The 15,041-nt window shown below is 42.0% G+C and overlaps 1 protein-coding gene across 1 annotated transcript; it reads right to left on the bottom strand.

Moving 5' to 3' along the window:
* Positions 1–2,687: 2,687 nt before the first annotated feature.
* LOC146716447 (protein NLRC3-like) lies at positions 2,688–13,946 on the bottom strand. Its single transcript, XM_085452555.1, has 4 exons — positions 13,890–13,946; positions 13,261–13,489; positions 10,559–12,326; positions 2,688–2,883 (listed from the first exon to the last, which is right to left on the bottom strand). Exons 1-4 carry the CDS (start codon positions 13,890–13,892, stop codon positions 2,688–2,690), a joined length of 2,196 nt encoding a protein of 731 aa, XP_085308681.1. The 5' UTR covers positions 13,893–13,946.
* Between the last annotated feature and the right edge of the window lie 1,095 nt (positions 13,947–15,041).

Here is a 15,041-nt window from a genome sequence, read left to right as displayed (position 1 = left end):
AGGCAGTCTTAAAGTATGAAATATTCATATACAAACACATATAAATGTGTGTACTGTCTCAGTGGCTGATAGTACCCCACAGGCCTCAGTGTGAGCTTGAAGACATTTATAATGTTTAAGTAGTTTAATGTGCAGGTGCTGACGATAAACACATTTTGAATGAAAGCCGGGGAACTTTGGTAGCACAGAAACAAGTGGCTATTCTTTGTGACTATATGGATCACTCACAATACCATTATTTCACACAAAGGCACCAAATTAATACTCAAAAAAGCTGCAGCAATACACACAAATATAAACAGTACTTGGTGACAACTTTGCTTTTAGCCTTTAACACTTCTTGACTACTTTTGATGTGGCCTCTATATTTTACCTTTAAAAACAGTTTATCTTGCCAATCTGTTATTTTCTCATTTTGACCAACTGTATCAGCACAATTTATCTAAATTCAGACAAAATTTAAAATACACGTAGAAAGTGATATTTTGACTGTAAAAACCACACACATGTTTAACGAATCATCTTCATAACTTGAAATGCAAATAGAGATTGTACATTTTTAAAAATACGCACACGTTTTGCAAACAACAAAGTTATATGGTACTATTTACCAAAAAATGCAGCCAAGGCTCAGACGTTTTTCATATAATCATTTCAAACTATTTACAGAACAATCAGGTGTCAAACAATAGTTTGTGTCACTCTAACACATATGAGAACAGCACAGGGATAAACCTGCAGGTCTGACAGCAGGTGTGTCACTCAGCGTTTACACTGCAATCTGCCTTTGTTGGCTTTAAGGCAGCAACTGTGACGATCACTAGTAGAACTGACACACAAAACAAAACAACAGCTACACACTAAATACACAAGACAACAAACTAACTTGAGACCAAACACGGTAAACGTCACAAATCTCTCACGTATCAAAACTCTCTCTCTCTTTCGCTCACTCGCTCTCTCTTGCCGGTCACTCCTAAAACTTCCCCCTTTTGCTAAACAACCAAATGTCATGTTTCCATATCATTTTTGATTGGTCGACATGGTACATTTTCCCACCTATAGGGCTTTGGAGCGTGATGTCACGGGAGATGGGCCATGCCCCCTTCCGCCATGACAGTAGGCCAGCCAAAGGATACCATTTCAGCTATGGATCGTATGTGTTGTGTTGTCGGTTGCAACGTTAGATCACACGATCGTGAAGGCAAGAAGCTGGATAACGGGCTCTCTTTTCATCGTTTTCCGTCCTGGAGGCAACGTGAGGGATCCCATGTATCCGATATTACTAAACAAAGACGTCAGGCTTGGATTGCAGCGGTGAGACGAGGGGATATCGAGTTCTCTGCAATCCACAGCTTTTTGTTGGTTTGCTCACGGCATTTTCTTTCCGGTGAGTTCTAAATTAATTCATATCACTCTTGAAAGGCTTTTAGTGTGATTTTCAATGTGCTGAGGTCATAGATAATGAGATAAAACATGCTAATGTGTGATGCTGCAGAACCACGTCATGTCGACTGAGTAGCTTATGATTTGGCATTATTGCAGGCAAACCAGCACATGAAATGGATGTAACAAATCCAGACTGGGCACCAACACTGCACATGGGGCATGACGACATACCTGTATCAGACTCGGACCGGCACTCAAGGCGTACGCAACGGAAGCGAAAAAGAGCACCCATCGGAGGTAAACAACCCCCCCCCCCCTCTAAAAACATACTAAATTGCTATCACTGTACACTAATCCGCACATAACTTCCAGATGAATCACACACCTGTCATTGGAATATTGATGTACATTTACCTTATGTCTAATTTTATCTTACAGGCTTTCGTTATGCAGCTGCAGAGTCTGAAGGTGTGCCCCGTGCAGAAGTGATTGATGAAGATCTGACAGAAGACCAACAGCAAAATCACAATGTCATGGAGGCAGTGGACAGCAGTTGTGTTGGACAAGTGGAGGTTGAGGTACCAGCTGCAAATGTGGATATACTGAAGAAATGTAAACCTTTTAAAATGATGACAGATTACAAACTCTCAGCTGTGTCTGTAATCAAACCTCTGTAACTTTGCTTCACTTCAGCAGCATCAGCTCATGTTCACATGTTGATTCATGGTTTGCTTCAGTTTTTGATGGACTGCAGAATATTTTGAAGGTTATCTGCTATAAAAAGCCAGAACAGGAAAATCTGCTTCATGTGTTTCTGTTTGATCCTCAGTGACTTTGACACAAAGGCCTCTGCTGTGATGATCACACCTCTGATCAAGTCTCACAGTGTCAGCTTTGTTTTTATACATATGGATATGTGCTGATAAATGATCAGAGTTATAATATTTCCCACTGTCTGCTGTGTGCCGTGACCTTTGACCTGCTAAAGACAGTCAGCTGTGGATTATTCATTGTTGTGTCTGATACTTAGAACTGTGAGGAAGAACACTACACAGTTAATCAGGGTCCCCTCTCTCTGAATCAGGAAAGGTGGGCAGGCCGCGTGTGGGCCGCGGGCCATACGTTGAGTCTCACTGTTTGAAATGTGAACATTGTTCTGCTGCAGTCAATGGACTAAACCAGAGAAGAAGAAAACAGACTTTACCATGAAGATCCTCAGTGTGGATCAGTATAATATCAGCCTGATGTCTGCAGTTTAGTGTCAGCACAACTTTCACATCATATTCATCTCAGCACAACTAAAACATGCTGACTGACCTCAGAGTTTCAAGTCCACATCCTGGACTCTCCAGGAAACCACACAGATGCTTCACTCCTGAATCCTGCAGGTTGTAGTTGATGCTCAGGTCCAGCTCTCTCAGATGGGAGGGGTTGGACTTCAGTGCTGCTGCCAGATAATCACAGCTGATCTTTGACAAACCACAGAGACTCAATCTGTATAAAGAATGAAAGATGTAAGTTTATTAGACAAAGTGTGAGCTTGAAATCATTCAGTGTTTCATCATCTGTTCAGAGCTGAAGAAGGTTCAGAATGTAGAAGTTTAGAAAATGGAAACTCCAAACAGCTGAAGCCAACAGGAAGCAGCTTCAAACAAACACAACAAGAGAAAAAACTCTGAATGTTTCACATTAAAGTCGTACATTTATCATAAAAACAGGACAAAGACTTGAAAAAGTCGTGTTTTTCCTTCCAGGAACCACAAGGCTTCACTTTTAAAGGTGAAGTGTGAAAGAAATGGACATATTTGAAGTCCAACACCTTTTTCCAGTCACATTATTAAAGCAGACAAACTACAAGCTCATTTTCATTCCAACAAGTCATCTTCTGACCTGGACTAACAACACTGGTCTCTATGTGCAGCTGGCTGTGAGACCAGTGCTCAGGGAGCGTCTACAAAGTGCAACACTGAAAGAACATCACACACTAGCTGTGTCCCAAAACGTCGGCTGCATCCTTCGGAGGACCCGGTATTCGCGGTCTACGTGGGCCGGGTCCTTCAAAGACCGAAAAGGCTGGAAGTGCGAGGCTGTGAAATGGGACGGTCTAGCCTTCAGATTTGCGTCATCGCTGTGTTGGTGGAGTTTAATAAACTCGGCCGTCTGCTCCTTGCTATCTAAAATATAACAGGACACTGGCTTAAATTCTCGACCGTCTCACACTTCTGTTTAATCAGTTTCCTGTTTAACGTTTATTCAGCTGTGTGAAAATCCCGGAGGAACTTTGATCTTACTCCGGAACAAATAAAACACAGAAAAAAGGCAAACAATTACATTTTTAAGTTATCCGAGTGACTTATATATCGTGTTTCACCTGAGTAGCGAAAGAGCGGGGTCTGAAAACGATGAAGCCGGGCGTCCGCTGCTCTCGCCGGCTGGAGTGACCATTGAACCCCCCGGCTTGCTAGCGAGCGGGTGGGTAACAGACGTCTCCGAAAACGTCTGCACACTTTTGCAAATATGCGATGTCTTGATAAACCAAGCAGATATTTGAAGTTTACACAGCTACTTTCTCGCCTGAAAATATGTTAAAAGTTTATTTTGTGACCCAGAAAGATTAATAAGAGTAATTTGAAAACTTAGTAGCTGCCGCCATTGTTGGCAGCTGAAATTTGGCTGGGCCGCGCTATGAATTCTGGGATATGGTGGGCCACGAAGGACACACCCGACGAATCCTTCAAATTCGGGGAAATGAAGGACGCATTTGTCGGGCACATTTGAAGGAGTCGACAAATACGGACAGCCTTCATCGCCTGGCTGTGACGTAATCGGCCTTCAAATGCAGCCTCTGGAGGATGCAGCCGACGTTTTGGGACACAGCTACTAATTTGCTTCCATCATCCAACCTGAAGAGGAAACAGGGACGGCTCCCCTTCAAAGTAAAAGCTGCTCCTTTTGGACACAGTATCAAAGAAAGTCTACAGTATAACATAGAAAAGACAGAACAAAGTTTTGGTTGTTTTTAAATTGTGCAGAAATGAAACTACACTAAGCTCAATTATGTGACAGACATTTCATCCCATGTCAGTTTGGCCTCATCCTGGGCCGGATTATCCAGCACACACTCTGACCACAGGCCCAGGGGCCACGCACAGCTGGGCTCCATCCAAGAGACAGCAAACAAACCAACACAATAATAAAAGGACCATGTGATCTTCTTACATCTTCAAGACAAACATAGTAAAAACATGAGCACATTTGTTTCCTGATAAAATGATGTGACAGGTAGAACAGAGTAAAGTGGTGGTGTTACAGCCTTTCTCCCCTCTGCTGCCGAGGCTGTTAGTCTCTCCCAAACTCAGCTACAGGACTTCCAAATGAATGAAAGCAGCAGAAGTGGCTTTACAAATGAAAGAGGAAGAGGAGAAGAAGAGGAGAGGGAGGCCACCCTGACCATCACTCCAGCTGAAAACATCACACTTCCATTAAAGTTGGTGAGGAAATGTTGAGCAGGATGAGCTGCTGGCTAATCTGGAGGCTGTAGCAGCAGCTCACAGTCACAGTGGGTTTCCACTCATGAAAAAGCTCTGGCTGCTTCATTTCTCATCTCATATCAGAGACTTTAATGCTTCACTGAAGCTGTACTGTGATGCTTCCATATTCCAGTGAGGCCTCCATAATGATTTCAGCTGTTCTGTACACACACTGTGTGCCCTGTATGGCTCAAAGTCTCTGCAGCCTGTTTTTATCTGCTATCATCAGATCTTCATCATCCTCATTCACATCCCTCACACACTCTACAGCCTCATCAGCACTGACTTCATCTTCACTGACTGATGGAGCACAACATGAACCTGTGGAGGCTGAAACACTGTCCTGTCAAACATCTCCCCGTCACCACTCCACTTCTGTCAGCCTTTAAATGAACCCTGCTCAAGTCTGTCACTTCTGTTTGGAGCCAAAAGAGGTTAAAGATTACGCCACTACATTCTTGTCTAGAAAATATTAAAGTGTATTTGGTGACACACAAAAAAGGGTAAAAGTATAGTTTGGGTCCACACATGTCCAAACCCTGGTGTGTAGGCCTACTTAGTATTGAGAAAAGCCCACTAAAAGAACGCCCACCAGACCAAAGCAATGGTGTTGACTTGATCAGCATTAACCCCGCCCCCTGACTTTGATGGGTGAAGCTGACAAATAAAATGTATTTATGAAAAGCGATGCAGGGCCAGGAGTAGCAACGTGAATTAAATAAATAGATCATTAAATAATTCATTAAATGTGTCAGTAAAATAATTAAAATAGAAAACAAACCAACAAAATATGTAATTAACTAATTTGAATTGTACATAAATACTTAATGAATTATTTTAAATGAAATTAACTGATAATTCATTGTGATTTTGTTTTGTGTTTTGATGAGCTAATAATCAGCTCTCTTTTTCTCATTGTTGTTCTAAGCCGCTTATCCAAAGGTAAGGCACTACCTGTTGAATTATTTCCAAAGTGTGCCAAATTGGACATTACAAATTAAAGTCTACTCACTGAAATTACTGGGGAATGTCTGCTTTGATTTTGATGACAATCTCATGACAGTACTGAGGATTTAATGCAGTTGGACTGCTAAAAATGATTGAATGCGGTTGGACCGCTAAAGGATTTAATACGGTTGGACCGTGGAAAGCAGTTGGACTGCTGAGTGATTTTAGTATATTAGGGAATTTGGTTATTGTTTGGGGTGGAGCCCGTATTGGTTATAAGGTTGGACCTGCTTCAGTCTTACACTTTTTTGGCTGTTTTACTGTTGTTCCAAAGTATTATAAATTATTCAAGAACGTCAGTTGGACTGATAGGAAGCGCAGTGCTCAGAGGTAACGCTTGCCAATGCCAAGGACGCTTAGGCATTGTCCTCGAAGAGGGATAGTCAGTTGGTCACTGTGGAGCTTGGGGCACTCCAGAATAACTAGGAGTTAGAGTCTCCTTACCGTTTGGAACGGTAGTCTGCGCTTTTTTGGCCAGCAGAAGTTGGACTTCGGGCGTGTAACTTTAACTTAAAACTTCGGGGTAAGCCTTGGCTGTGAAATGCCAAAAATAGAGCTTCAGGCAAAGTTTGGGTTGGTTGACGCTTTTAAATTGAGTTAGGGATTTTAGAGATGAGGCCAGAAACTGTTGGACAGATACTGGTTAATTGATCACAAAAAAGTTGGACTTTATCGGTTGGACCGTTAACTTAAATTTGTCGAAATTGTTTAGGCGCTAAAGCTGACAGATGTGACAGTGGTTGTAAATATAAGACGTCTTTGTAATATAAAATAAGAGATCTCTGTGTGAAAGGAGTCTGAGGCAGTGCTGGAGCTATTTTTAGACTGTGTGTGTGTGAGTGTGAAAATGCAAATTAGTCAGCAGTGAACTGTTTAAACCACAGTTGGTTTTACAAATACTGCTGCAAACATTGTTGAGTGTGTGTTTAAGACGCCATTTATGTTCATTAGAGGGCTATAAATAAAGTTTTGAGTTGCCGTAGTGAATGTATAGTAATTGACTGAGTTTTGATATATAAATATAGTGAGTGCACTGTATATATTTAAGACTAACATATTACTTTTAGGAGTAACCTCTCATCAGCAATAAATGCTGGTGTGTTTTATTTTTTCTATTCTATGTGTGTGCTGTGAGAATTAATAGAGGTTTCAATTGTTTTCTTTGACTTGCTCTTTCTGATTATGAAAGGCATGTCTGAAATACTCTTAGGAAAGCGTGTTGTGAGTATATTCCTCAACTCTTGTCACAGTTTAAGTGTGTGAATGCTGTGAGTAGCAGGCTTTGAGTGATTGGGTGTGATTTGTACAAAATAATAAATAATAATAACACTATGAAAGTTGATAGTAGAGTGAGTGCAGAAGTGGAAGTGTGAGAGAAAAGGCGGTGTGTGTGTGAGACGATCTGACAAACGCAAAGAATTTAGTATATTTAGAAGTGTGTGCGTGAAATAAGGGTGAATTGTTTTAGATCAAGACTTAGTAAAACAAGAGTTTTATTAGCCTGTAAAAAAAACAAAACAGGAGAGATAGAAACAGAAAATATGGTTCTGAGCAGCTGCAAGGTTGACAGGAAATGGTGTGTGTGACAGGAACTTTGCATGCCCATAAAAGGAACTGACTGTGACAAGTGAGCACACAGAGAGAGAAACATACGAGGTAAACTCCAGGCAGATGAAGCAAATGGAGGTTTTAAGAAAAGAAATGAAAAGGATATTAATTGTATGCTTTAGTGTGTCAATACAGGTGGACTTCTTTCAACCTAGAATCTTGAGTACAAAACCATTGATTAACAGAATTGGGAGGAAAACAGGCCAGATTTTGGCTTAAAATTTTACAGCTTGACCTCCCACTTGTCCCGATCCTGAGAAGAAGCTCATAGGACAGTTAATCTCCTGATGAAGACCGACAGAACATCGTGGACTTCAAGAATTAACAGCAGGCAAAAGACAGTGCAACTGAAACTACACTGACGATACCAGCAGCAGCATGGAAGAAAAGCACGTGATGGAAAATGCACGGTGAACTGCAGGCTGGTAAGAACAGTGTGACATAACTGTTTAAAGACACTGAATGGGATATTTTGCCAGGCTGGGATTTAATCTAAAAGGAAAATACTGAAAAGAGCAACGGAGAAGAAACAGAGAAGAAACAGACTGTGTTTGCTGGGGATCACAAGACAACAAAGGACACTAAGAGAAGGGCACAGGGGCCAGTGGGAAGGTGAAGCCCAGACGAGTTCGACTGCGAGAATAGAGGGTACAATTGGGTTGAAATTGAAGCCGGAACTCAGGATGGTTTAGGGATGTCCACGTCACAAACAAAGAGGTAAACAAAAAGAAGGTAAAATAAAGAGAGAAAATAACTGACAATTACATTAATGAATAGAAGACACACATACAGATATTACATAGATTTATTTTTAGGATAAAGGGGAGAGCTTATACGTAGAAATGACTTTTTATACATATTGCATTTTGTGCCTTTAAGGGAGTTGTGGCTCAATTCGTCTCTTGTGGGTCACGAGCCTTTGGCTAGCGCTATGATTAGCCAATCTACTGTGAGGATGATATGAGTTATTGAAGGATTGCACACGCTTACAGACATATAGAGTCCATAAACACACATGACAGTATTGATTCCAGGCAAAAGGCCTCAAATTAATTTAGCGTTTAACTGAACTTGAGCTGGCCCTGTAACAAGTGACAGAAAAGAGGAACTGAATAGGAGTTTCTTGCTTTAGAGAAGGACCAAAGGAAGGAAAGCATATATTTTGGTTAAGTCTGATAAACTAGAATGAGAAGGTATTGTTACATCAAAGGAGCAAGATGAAATAAAAAGGCTGTACCAAAAACAGGTTATAACATAGGAAATGTGAGTTTTAAAATGAAGTTAGTGTTAACACACAGGAGTTGTTTCAAGGCAGCGTTTAGCTGTGATAAAATGTATGCAGGAGTAATTGCTTATATGTTTAAACTTAATTGATTAAAGTGGTTGTTTTTTTGGATCTTTTAGTAGAATAGGCGCTTATAATGATTTTCTTGTGAAAGGAGATTCTAGGTCAGAGTGGAGGCCTTGCAGCAGCGAGACTTCTGTGTACAGGATGTTGATGATTAGATAAGGCAAGCGACAGGAAACGCATGCAGGGACGTGAAAGCAGCGTTTTAAGAGTTTTAAAATGATGAGTAACGTTGAAGAATATATATAAATACAAGTCAATAAGTCAAGAAGATAATTAGGATCAGGCTTTTGATTAAAGAGTCCCAAAGATGATAAGTTAGGGAGGTGCAGGAAAAGGTGTTTGGCTTGCTTTGCAGAAGATCTCGGTGACCACAGGGGGGTGAGGATCCTGGAGGCCCGAGGCATGATGGACCACAAGAGAGGGACGCAGAAAAAACCTAATCTTACGCATGGAGTGTTCTCGAGGGGGAGCTGGTGTTTATTACTGGACCACTTAGATGACATGAGGTTGTCTGATTTGCTGAGCCAGAGGACGGCTAGAGAGGGTCAGAGCGGGAGTGGTGACCCCGATGTCCATGATGCCATGGATGGACATGGAAGCAGCTGAGTGGGCCGAGGAGTGACCCAACACAATGTATTGTGACCTCTGGTGTTCCAGAGGTCGAGAGAGGGAGTATTGAGATTGGAGAGATATTTTGCTGCTATTGTTAATAATCATCATCATTACCATTGCATTAATAATATAATCTACAGAATTGATATTGCATTCAGATGTTTAAACAGTGTGTGTCTTTCAGAAAGACTAAGTTGCAGGCTGACAGGAAGTTGCAGGTTTGAAGAGTGTGTCTTTTGCAGAACTGAAACCGAAAGCAGAGTCTAAGTGCAGGTTATTTTGAGGAGTCTTTAAGGACGAGACACACACTTAGTTAAAGAGAATCATTTATAGGTGGAAGTTTAATCATGTTTTGCTCGGGGTTGCAAAAGAGCAGTTTGTCGCAGAACTGCTGCTGATGTGTCAAGATGATAAGCGAGCATCCGGCAGTGACAGGAAGTACCTGCCATGAAGATAGGAGATAATGTTCTTTTAAACTGTGTTAAAAGTCATTGTGGTTTTGATTTGACGTATGCATATATTCTGTTTGTGACGTATGAGAGGGCGTCATTAAATTCAAGCCCTGATGGTATAAAATATCTGTTTATGCTTTGATTAAGTCGGAGATCAGCCCGGTCTGCGAACGGAGCTGGTCTTCCCACGCGTGTATTTCATTAAAATCGTTTGACCAAGTTCTGGACCATGGTTGTTTGTACTCTCCTTCCCCAATATTTGAACCTTAACATTAGTTTACTCAAAATAATTTTAAGACATCAATATTAAAGGTTAAGTTATGATAATGAATACATGCAACTATAACTGATGACATAAGAATTTGGATATTTTAAGCTAAAGCGAAGGTGCTGACTCACTTGGCATGTTACTCTCAAATCCTCCCTAATAACAATAACATAATTACACTTTAGCCACAAGAGGGCAGCAGCATTAATACAAGTCACGTGTATATAAAGGTACAGTGATTATATTACAGAGATTTTGACAAAAACAAAACAGAAGTTGATGGCAGTGTGTTTTTCATAACATACCAACCAAATTAAATAATAAAAACTTTATAACTTACAGAGCTTTTTTAGAGGCTTTGACCACTGGCAGCAGCCTCAGAAGAGCCTCCTCTGAAGCAAAGTATTTCTTCAGGTCAAACACATCCAGATCTTTTTCTGATGACAGTAAGATGAAGACCAGAGCTGACCACTGAGCAGGAGACAGTTTATCTGTGGAGAGACGTCCTGAACTCAGGGACTGTTGGATCTCCTCCAGTAGAGAACGATCATTCAGTTCATTCAGACAGTGGAACAGATTGATGCTTTTCTCTGCAGACAGATTCTCACTGAGCTTCTCCTTGATGTACTGAACTGCTTCTTGATTGGTCTGTGAGCTACTTCCTGTCTGTGTCATCAGGCCTTGCAAACGAGTTTGATTAGTCTTCAGACCCAAGAGAAAACGAAGGAACAAGTCCAGGTGTCCATTGGGGCTCTGTAAGGCCTTGTCCACAGCACACTGGTAGAAGTATTTCTCTGTCTGAGAGCTTGTTTGTTGCTCTTCCAGCAGATTGAGTCCAGAGTTGATGAAGGTCAGGTGGACATGAAGAGCAGCCAGAAACTCCTGAACACTGAGATGAACAAAGCAGAACACCTTGTTCTGGTACAGTTGTTTCTCCTCTTTAAAGATCTGTGTGAACACTCCTGAGTACACTGAGGCTGCTCTGATATCGATGCCACACTCTGTCAGGTCTGGTTCATAGAAGATCAGGTTTCCTTTCTGCAGCTGATCAAAAGCCAGTTTTCCCAGAGACTCAATCATCTTCCTGCTCTCTGGACTCCAGTGTGGATCTGTCTCAGCTCCTCCATCATATTTGATCCTCTTGACTTTGGCCTGAACCACCAGGAAGTGGATGTACATCTCAGTCAGGGTCTTGGGCAGCTCTCCTCCCTCTCTGGTTTCCAGCACATCCTCCAGAACTGTAGCAGTGATCCAGCAGAAGACTGGGATGTGACACATGATGTGGAGGCTTCGAGCTTTCTTGATGTGGGAGATGATCCTGCTGGCCTGCTTCTTATCTCTGAATCTCTTCCTGAAGTACTCCTCCTTCTGCGGGTCAGTGAACCCTCTGACCTCTGTCACCATGTCGACACACTGAGGAGGGATCTGATTGGCTGCTGCAGGTCGTGTTGTTATCCAAAGGCGAGCAGAAGGGAGCAGGTTCCCTCTGATGAGGTTTGTCAGCAGCTCATCCAATGAGGTGGACTTTCTTGTTTCAGTCAGGATTTTAGTTTTGTTGAAGTCCAAATTAAGTCGACACTCATCCAGACCATCAAGTATGAACACAACCTGGAAGTCTTCAAGCCTGCAGATTCCTGATTCGTTAGTTTGATTAAAGAAGTGATGAACAAGTTCCACCAAGCTGAACTTTTCCTCTTTCAGCACATTCAGCTCTCTGAAAGTGAATGGAAATATGAACTGGATGTCCTGGTTGGCTTTGTCTTCAGCCCAGTCCAGGCTGTATTTCTGTGTTAAGACTGTTTTCCCAATGCCAGCCACTCCCTTTGTCAGCACTGTTCTGATTGGTTCGTCTCTTCCAGGTGAGGCTTTAAAGATGTCTTCTTGTCTGATTGTTGTTTCTGGTCTGTCTGGTTTCCTGGATGCTGTTTCAATCTGTCTGACCTCATGTTCCTCATTGACCTCTGCAGTCCCTCCCTCTGTGATGTAGAGCTCTGTGTAGATCTGATTCAGGAGGGTTGGGCTTCCTGCTTTAGCGATGCCCTCAAACACACACTGGAACTTCTTCTTCAGTTGGGCTTTAAGTTCACGTTTACAGAGTGGAGCAAATTCTGAAAGTAAGAAATTCAGAAAAAAATATTATGTAATAAATATGTCTGTGAAGGTTCTCAGTCATCCAGGTCATCGTAGTCAAAGGAGCTTGCAAAGAAAAGCGTCTGGACTTCTTTAAGTTGCTTGAAGACGTTTCACCTCTCATCCGAGAAGCTTCTTCAGTTCTAAGGTCAAATGGTGGAGAGTCCCAGATTTAAACCTAGTGGGAGTAACCCCCCACAGAGGGACAAAAGGACCCCCTGATGATCCTTTAATCGCCTGAGCCAAGGTGTGAAACTGGGTGTGGGTCCCAATCAGCCAGAGTTTCGGGTGAGTTCATTATGAAACCTGGCCCCACCTTATCATGCGAATTCCTGAGGTCAGATGGCCCAGGATGTGAGTGGGCGTTAAGGCGTCTGGGAAGGGATCTCAAAACTGGATTATAGATGGCAGAGAGTTGGTGTTGTAAACCACCGCCTCTGTTCAAAGATGGTCGCTCACAGTGGACATAGATGGCTTCTTTCACTCCTCTTTCAAACCATCTGTCCTCTCTGTCCCAAATATTTTGGACATGATAAGGTGGGGCCAGGTTTCACAATGAACTCACCCGAAACTCTGGCTGATTGGGACCCACACCCAGTTTCACACCTTGGCTCAGGCGATTAGAGGATCATCAGGGGGTCCTTTTATCTCTCTGTGGGGGGAAACTCCCACTAGGTTTATATCTGGGACTCTCCACCATTTGACCTTAGAACTGAAGAAGCTTCTCGGATGAGAGGTGAAACGTCTTCAAGTAGACCTCTAAAGAAGTCCAGACGCTTTTCTTTGCAAGCTCCTTTGACTATATAATAAATATCATAGCCTTTCAGTACCCTGAAAGGATGAATGTCTATTGGTCCATTTCTTGAGCTATTAGGAAAGATCAATATTCAGTCTTTAGAGAAATTCTCTTACTGCTCTGCAGATGGTCAGCCATCTCATGCTGCTTAAGTCTCCTCAAGAAGTGGAGTGTGATCTTCAGAAATGCTTCTCTGCAGCTCTTTCTTTCATCTTCATCCTCACCTTCAAATATCTCCTCATCCTCCTTCTGGCTTTTTATGGTTTCTGGGTGATCTGGACACAGAACCTTCTTGATTTTCTCCAGCTCATTCTTCACAAATGTTGTGATGTGTTTCTCCAGCCGCTGGAAAAGAAGACTATATGAATTACCCAGTGGTAAATGGACTGGTTCTTATATAGCTCTCTTTGATACTCTGTGCACACAAAGCATTTTATACAACATGCCTCATTCAACCAAGCACATTGTTCTATGCTTAAATACTTTCTTTCACACTCTGATGGATGCATCAGAAGGCAGCTTGGGTTTAGTACGTTACCCAGTACATTTGCCAGCCAGGGTTTGATTCACAAACCTTCTGACTAGTAGCTGACCTGCTCACCTCCTGAGCTACAGTCACCCCAATCTGACTGAAATCATGGAGCCCAAACTCTGATGTATGTTGGACACACTGACAATCCTCTGGTCCACAAAGTGCAGCATAGAGGTGACTGAAAAGAACAAATGTAAACGTAGTACTACAAACCATAACCACAGAGTCCAGGTGTGTTTGATGTTGCTGTGCAGACTGACCAGTGGAAACCTCTGCTCTCTGCTGGTCCACTCTGTGGAGGAGTAATGTATAATTAGCTCATGTTATGTCTGTCCACACACAGACACAAGCTAAAGGTCCATGAAGTGATGTTTGGATGGGTTCAGTCAATCAGATGACTGTCATGGTGGAGCTTTGCTAGTCCTGCTGATCCCACTGAGAATTAACAACTCAGTTTCCAGATGTCTGTAGTTTTCTGCTCAGTTTCTTTGGTCCCAACAGCTCTTACCATCTCCTGCATAAAGCTTTCCCTCCATGCTCAGATGCCCTGGAACAAGGTGCTCTCTTTATATCAGTGACTGGTTTAAAGGGACAACTTGCAGTGCTCGCCAACCTTTGTGTCAGCAAAAGTAGTTCTAATGTTTCTTACATTTATTACATTTTTACACACACAAATCAATGAACGCAAAAACATAAACTTTTCAGATATTTTGTTTCACAATGTTACAAAACTCAGTTCAAAACTACACAGTCTGATTTACAAGTACAAAATATTTATGACCACAGTTTGAGCCGATGTATGTCCCGAGTCTGTGGACTCAGTGGTTTTGTTTTGATTGTTATTGTCTTTTGTTACAATTTCATTCTGATTAAGATTTTCTAGTTCTGAGGTTTTGGTTTCTGTGTTCCCTCTGTACTGTGTTAGTATTGTGTCTCTGTGTTCACTTCCTGTTTTATTTTGACAGTGCCATGTCCTATGTTAGTGGCTGTGTCCCAATTCAGGGTCTGCATGCTTGAAGTACGCATTTTAAGTGCAATTACGTCACTGCCACATGACAACGGCTGTCCCAATTCGAAGTGTACTTCAAATTCATACTCCAAATGCGCCATTGATTTTCCCAAATATCAAGCGTGGTCCGGTGCACGCTTCGTGGTCCCATATATCCCACAATTCATAGCGCAGCGGTGGGTGTGGATAATTTTGCCGCAAAATACGGCAGAAGGGAGCGGCCAAGAGTGAACTGTCAAAAGTAAGTACTGAATATGACGTCACTTATTTATGTGCGAATGTTTAATAACGAAGAACATTAAAACATCACTGTTGGCCACATGTCGGCAAAGTTGTGTGACATTAGTGATGTTTGT

Source organism: Copadichromis virginalis, linkage group LG3 (assembly GCF_057382275.1).
Source record: "Copadichromis virginalis isolate Kocher_CV1m ecotype Utaka linkage group LG3, C_Virginalis_male_GT1.1, whole genome shotgun sequence".
NCBI lineage: Eukaryota > Metazoa > Chordata > Actinopteri > Cichliformes > Cichlidae > Copadichromis > Copadichromis virginalis.
Note: the sequence above shows the minus strand (reverse complement) of the source record. Positions and strands in the feature narration are given on the sequence as shown.

Excerpts from the sequence above, each read along its gene's own strand:
- LOC146716447 (XM_085452555.1), bottom strand. Across the intron at positions 12,327-13,260 it reads GGCTGACCATCTGCAGAGCA|AATTTGCTCCACTCTGTAAA; the intron begins GTAAGAGAATTT and ends TCTTACTTTCAG. Across the intron at positions 2,884-10,558 it reads AAAGCCTCTAAAAAAGCTCT|ATTGAGTCTCTGTGGTTTGT; the intron begins GTAAGTTATAAA and ends TTCTTTATACAG.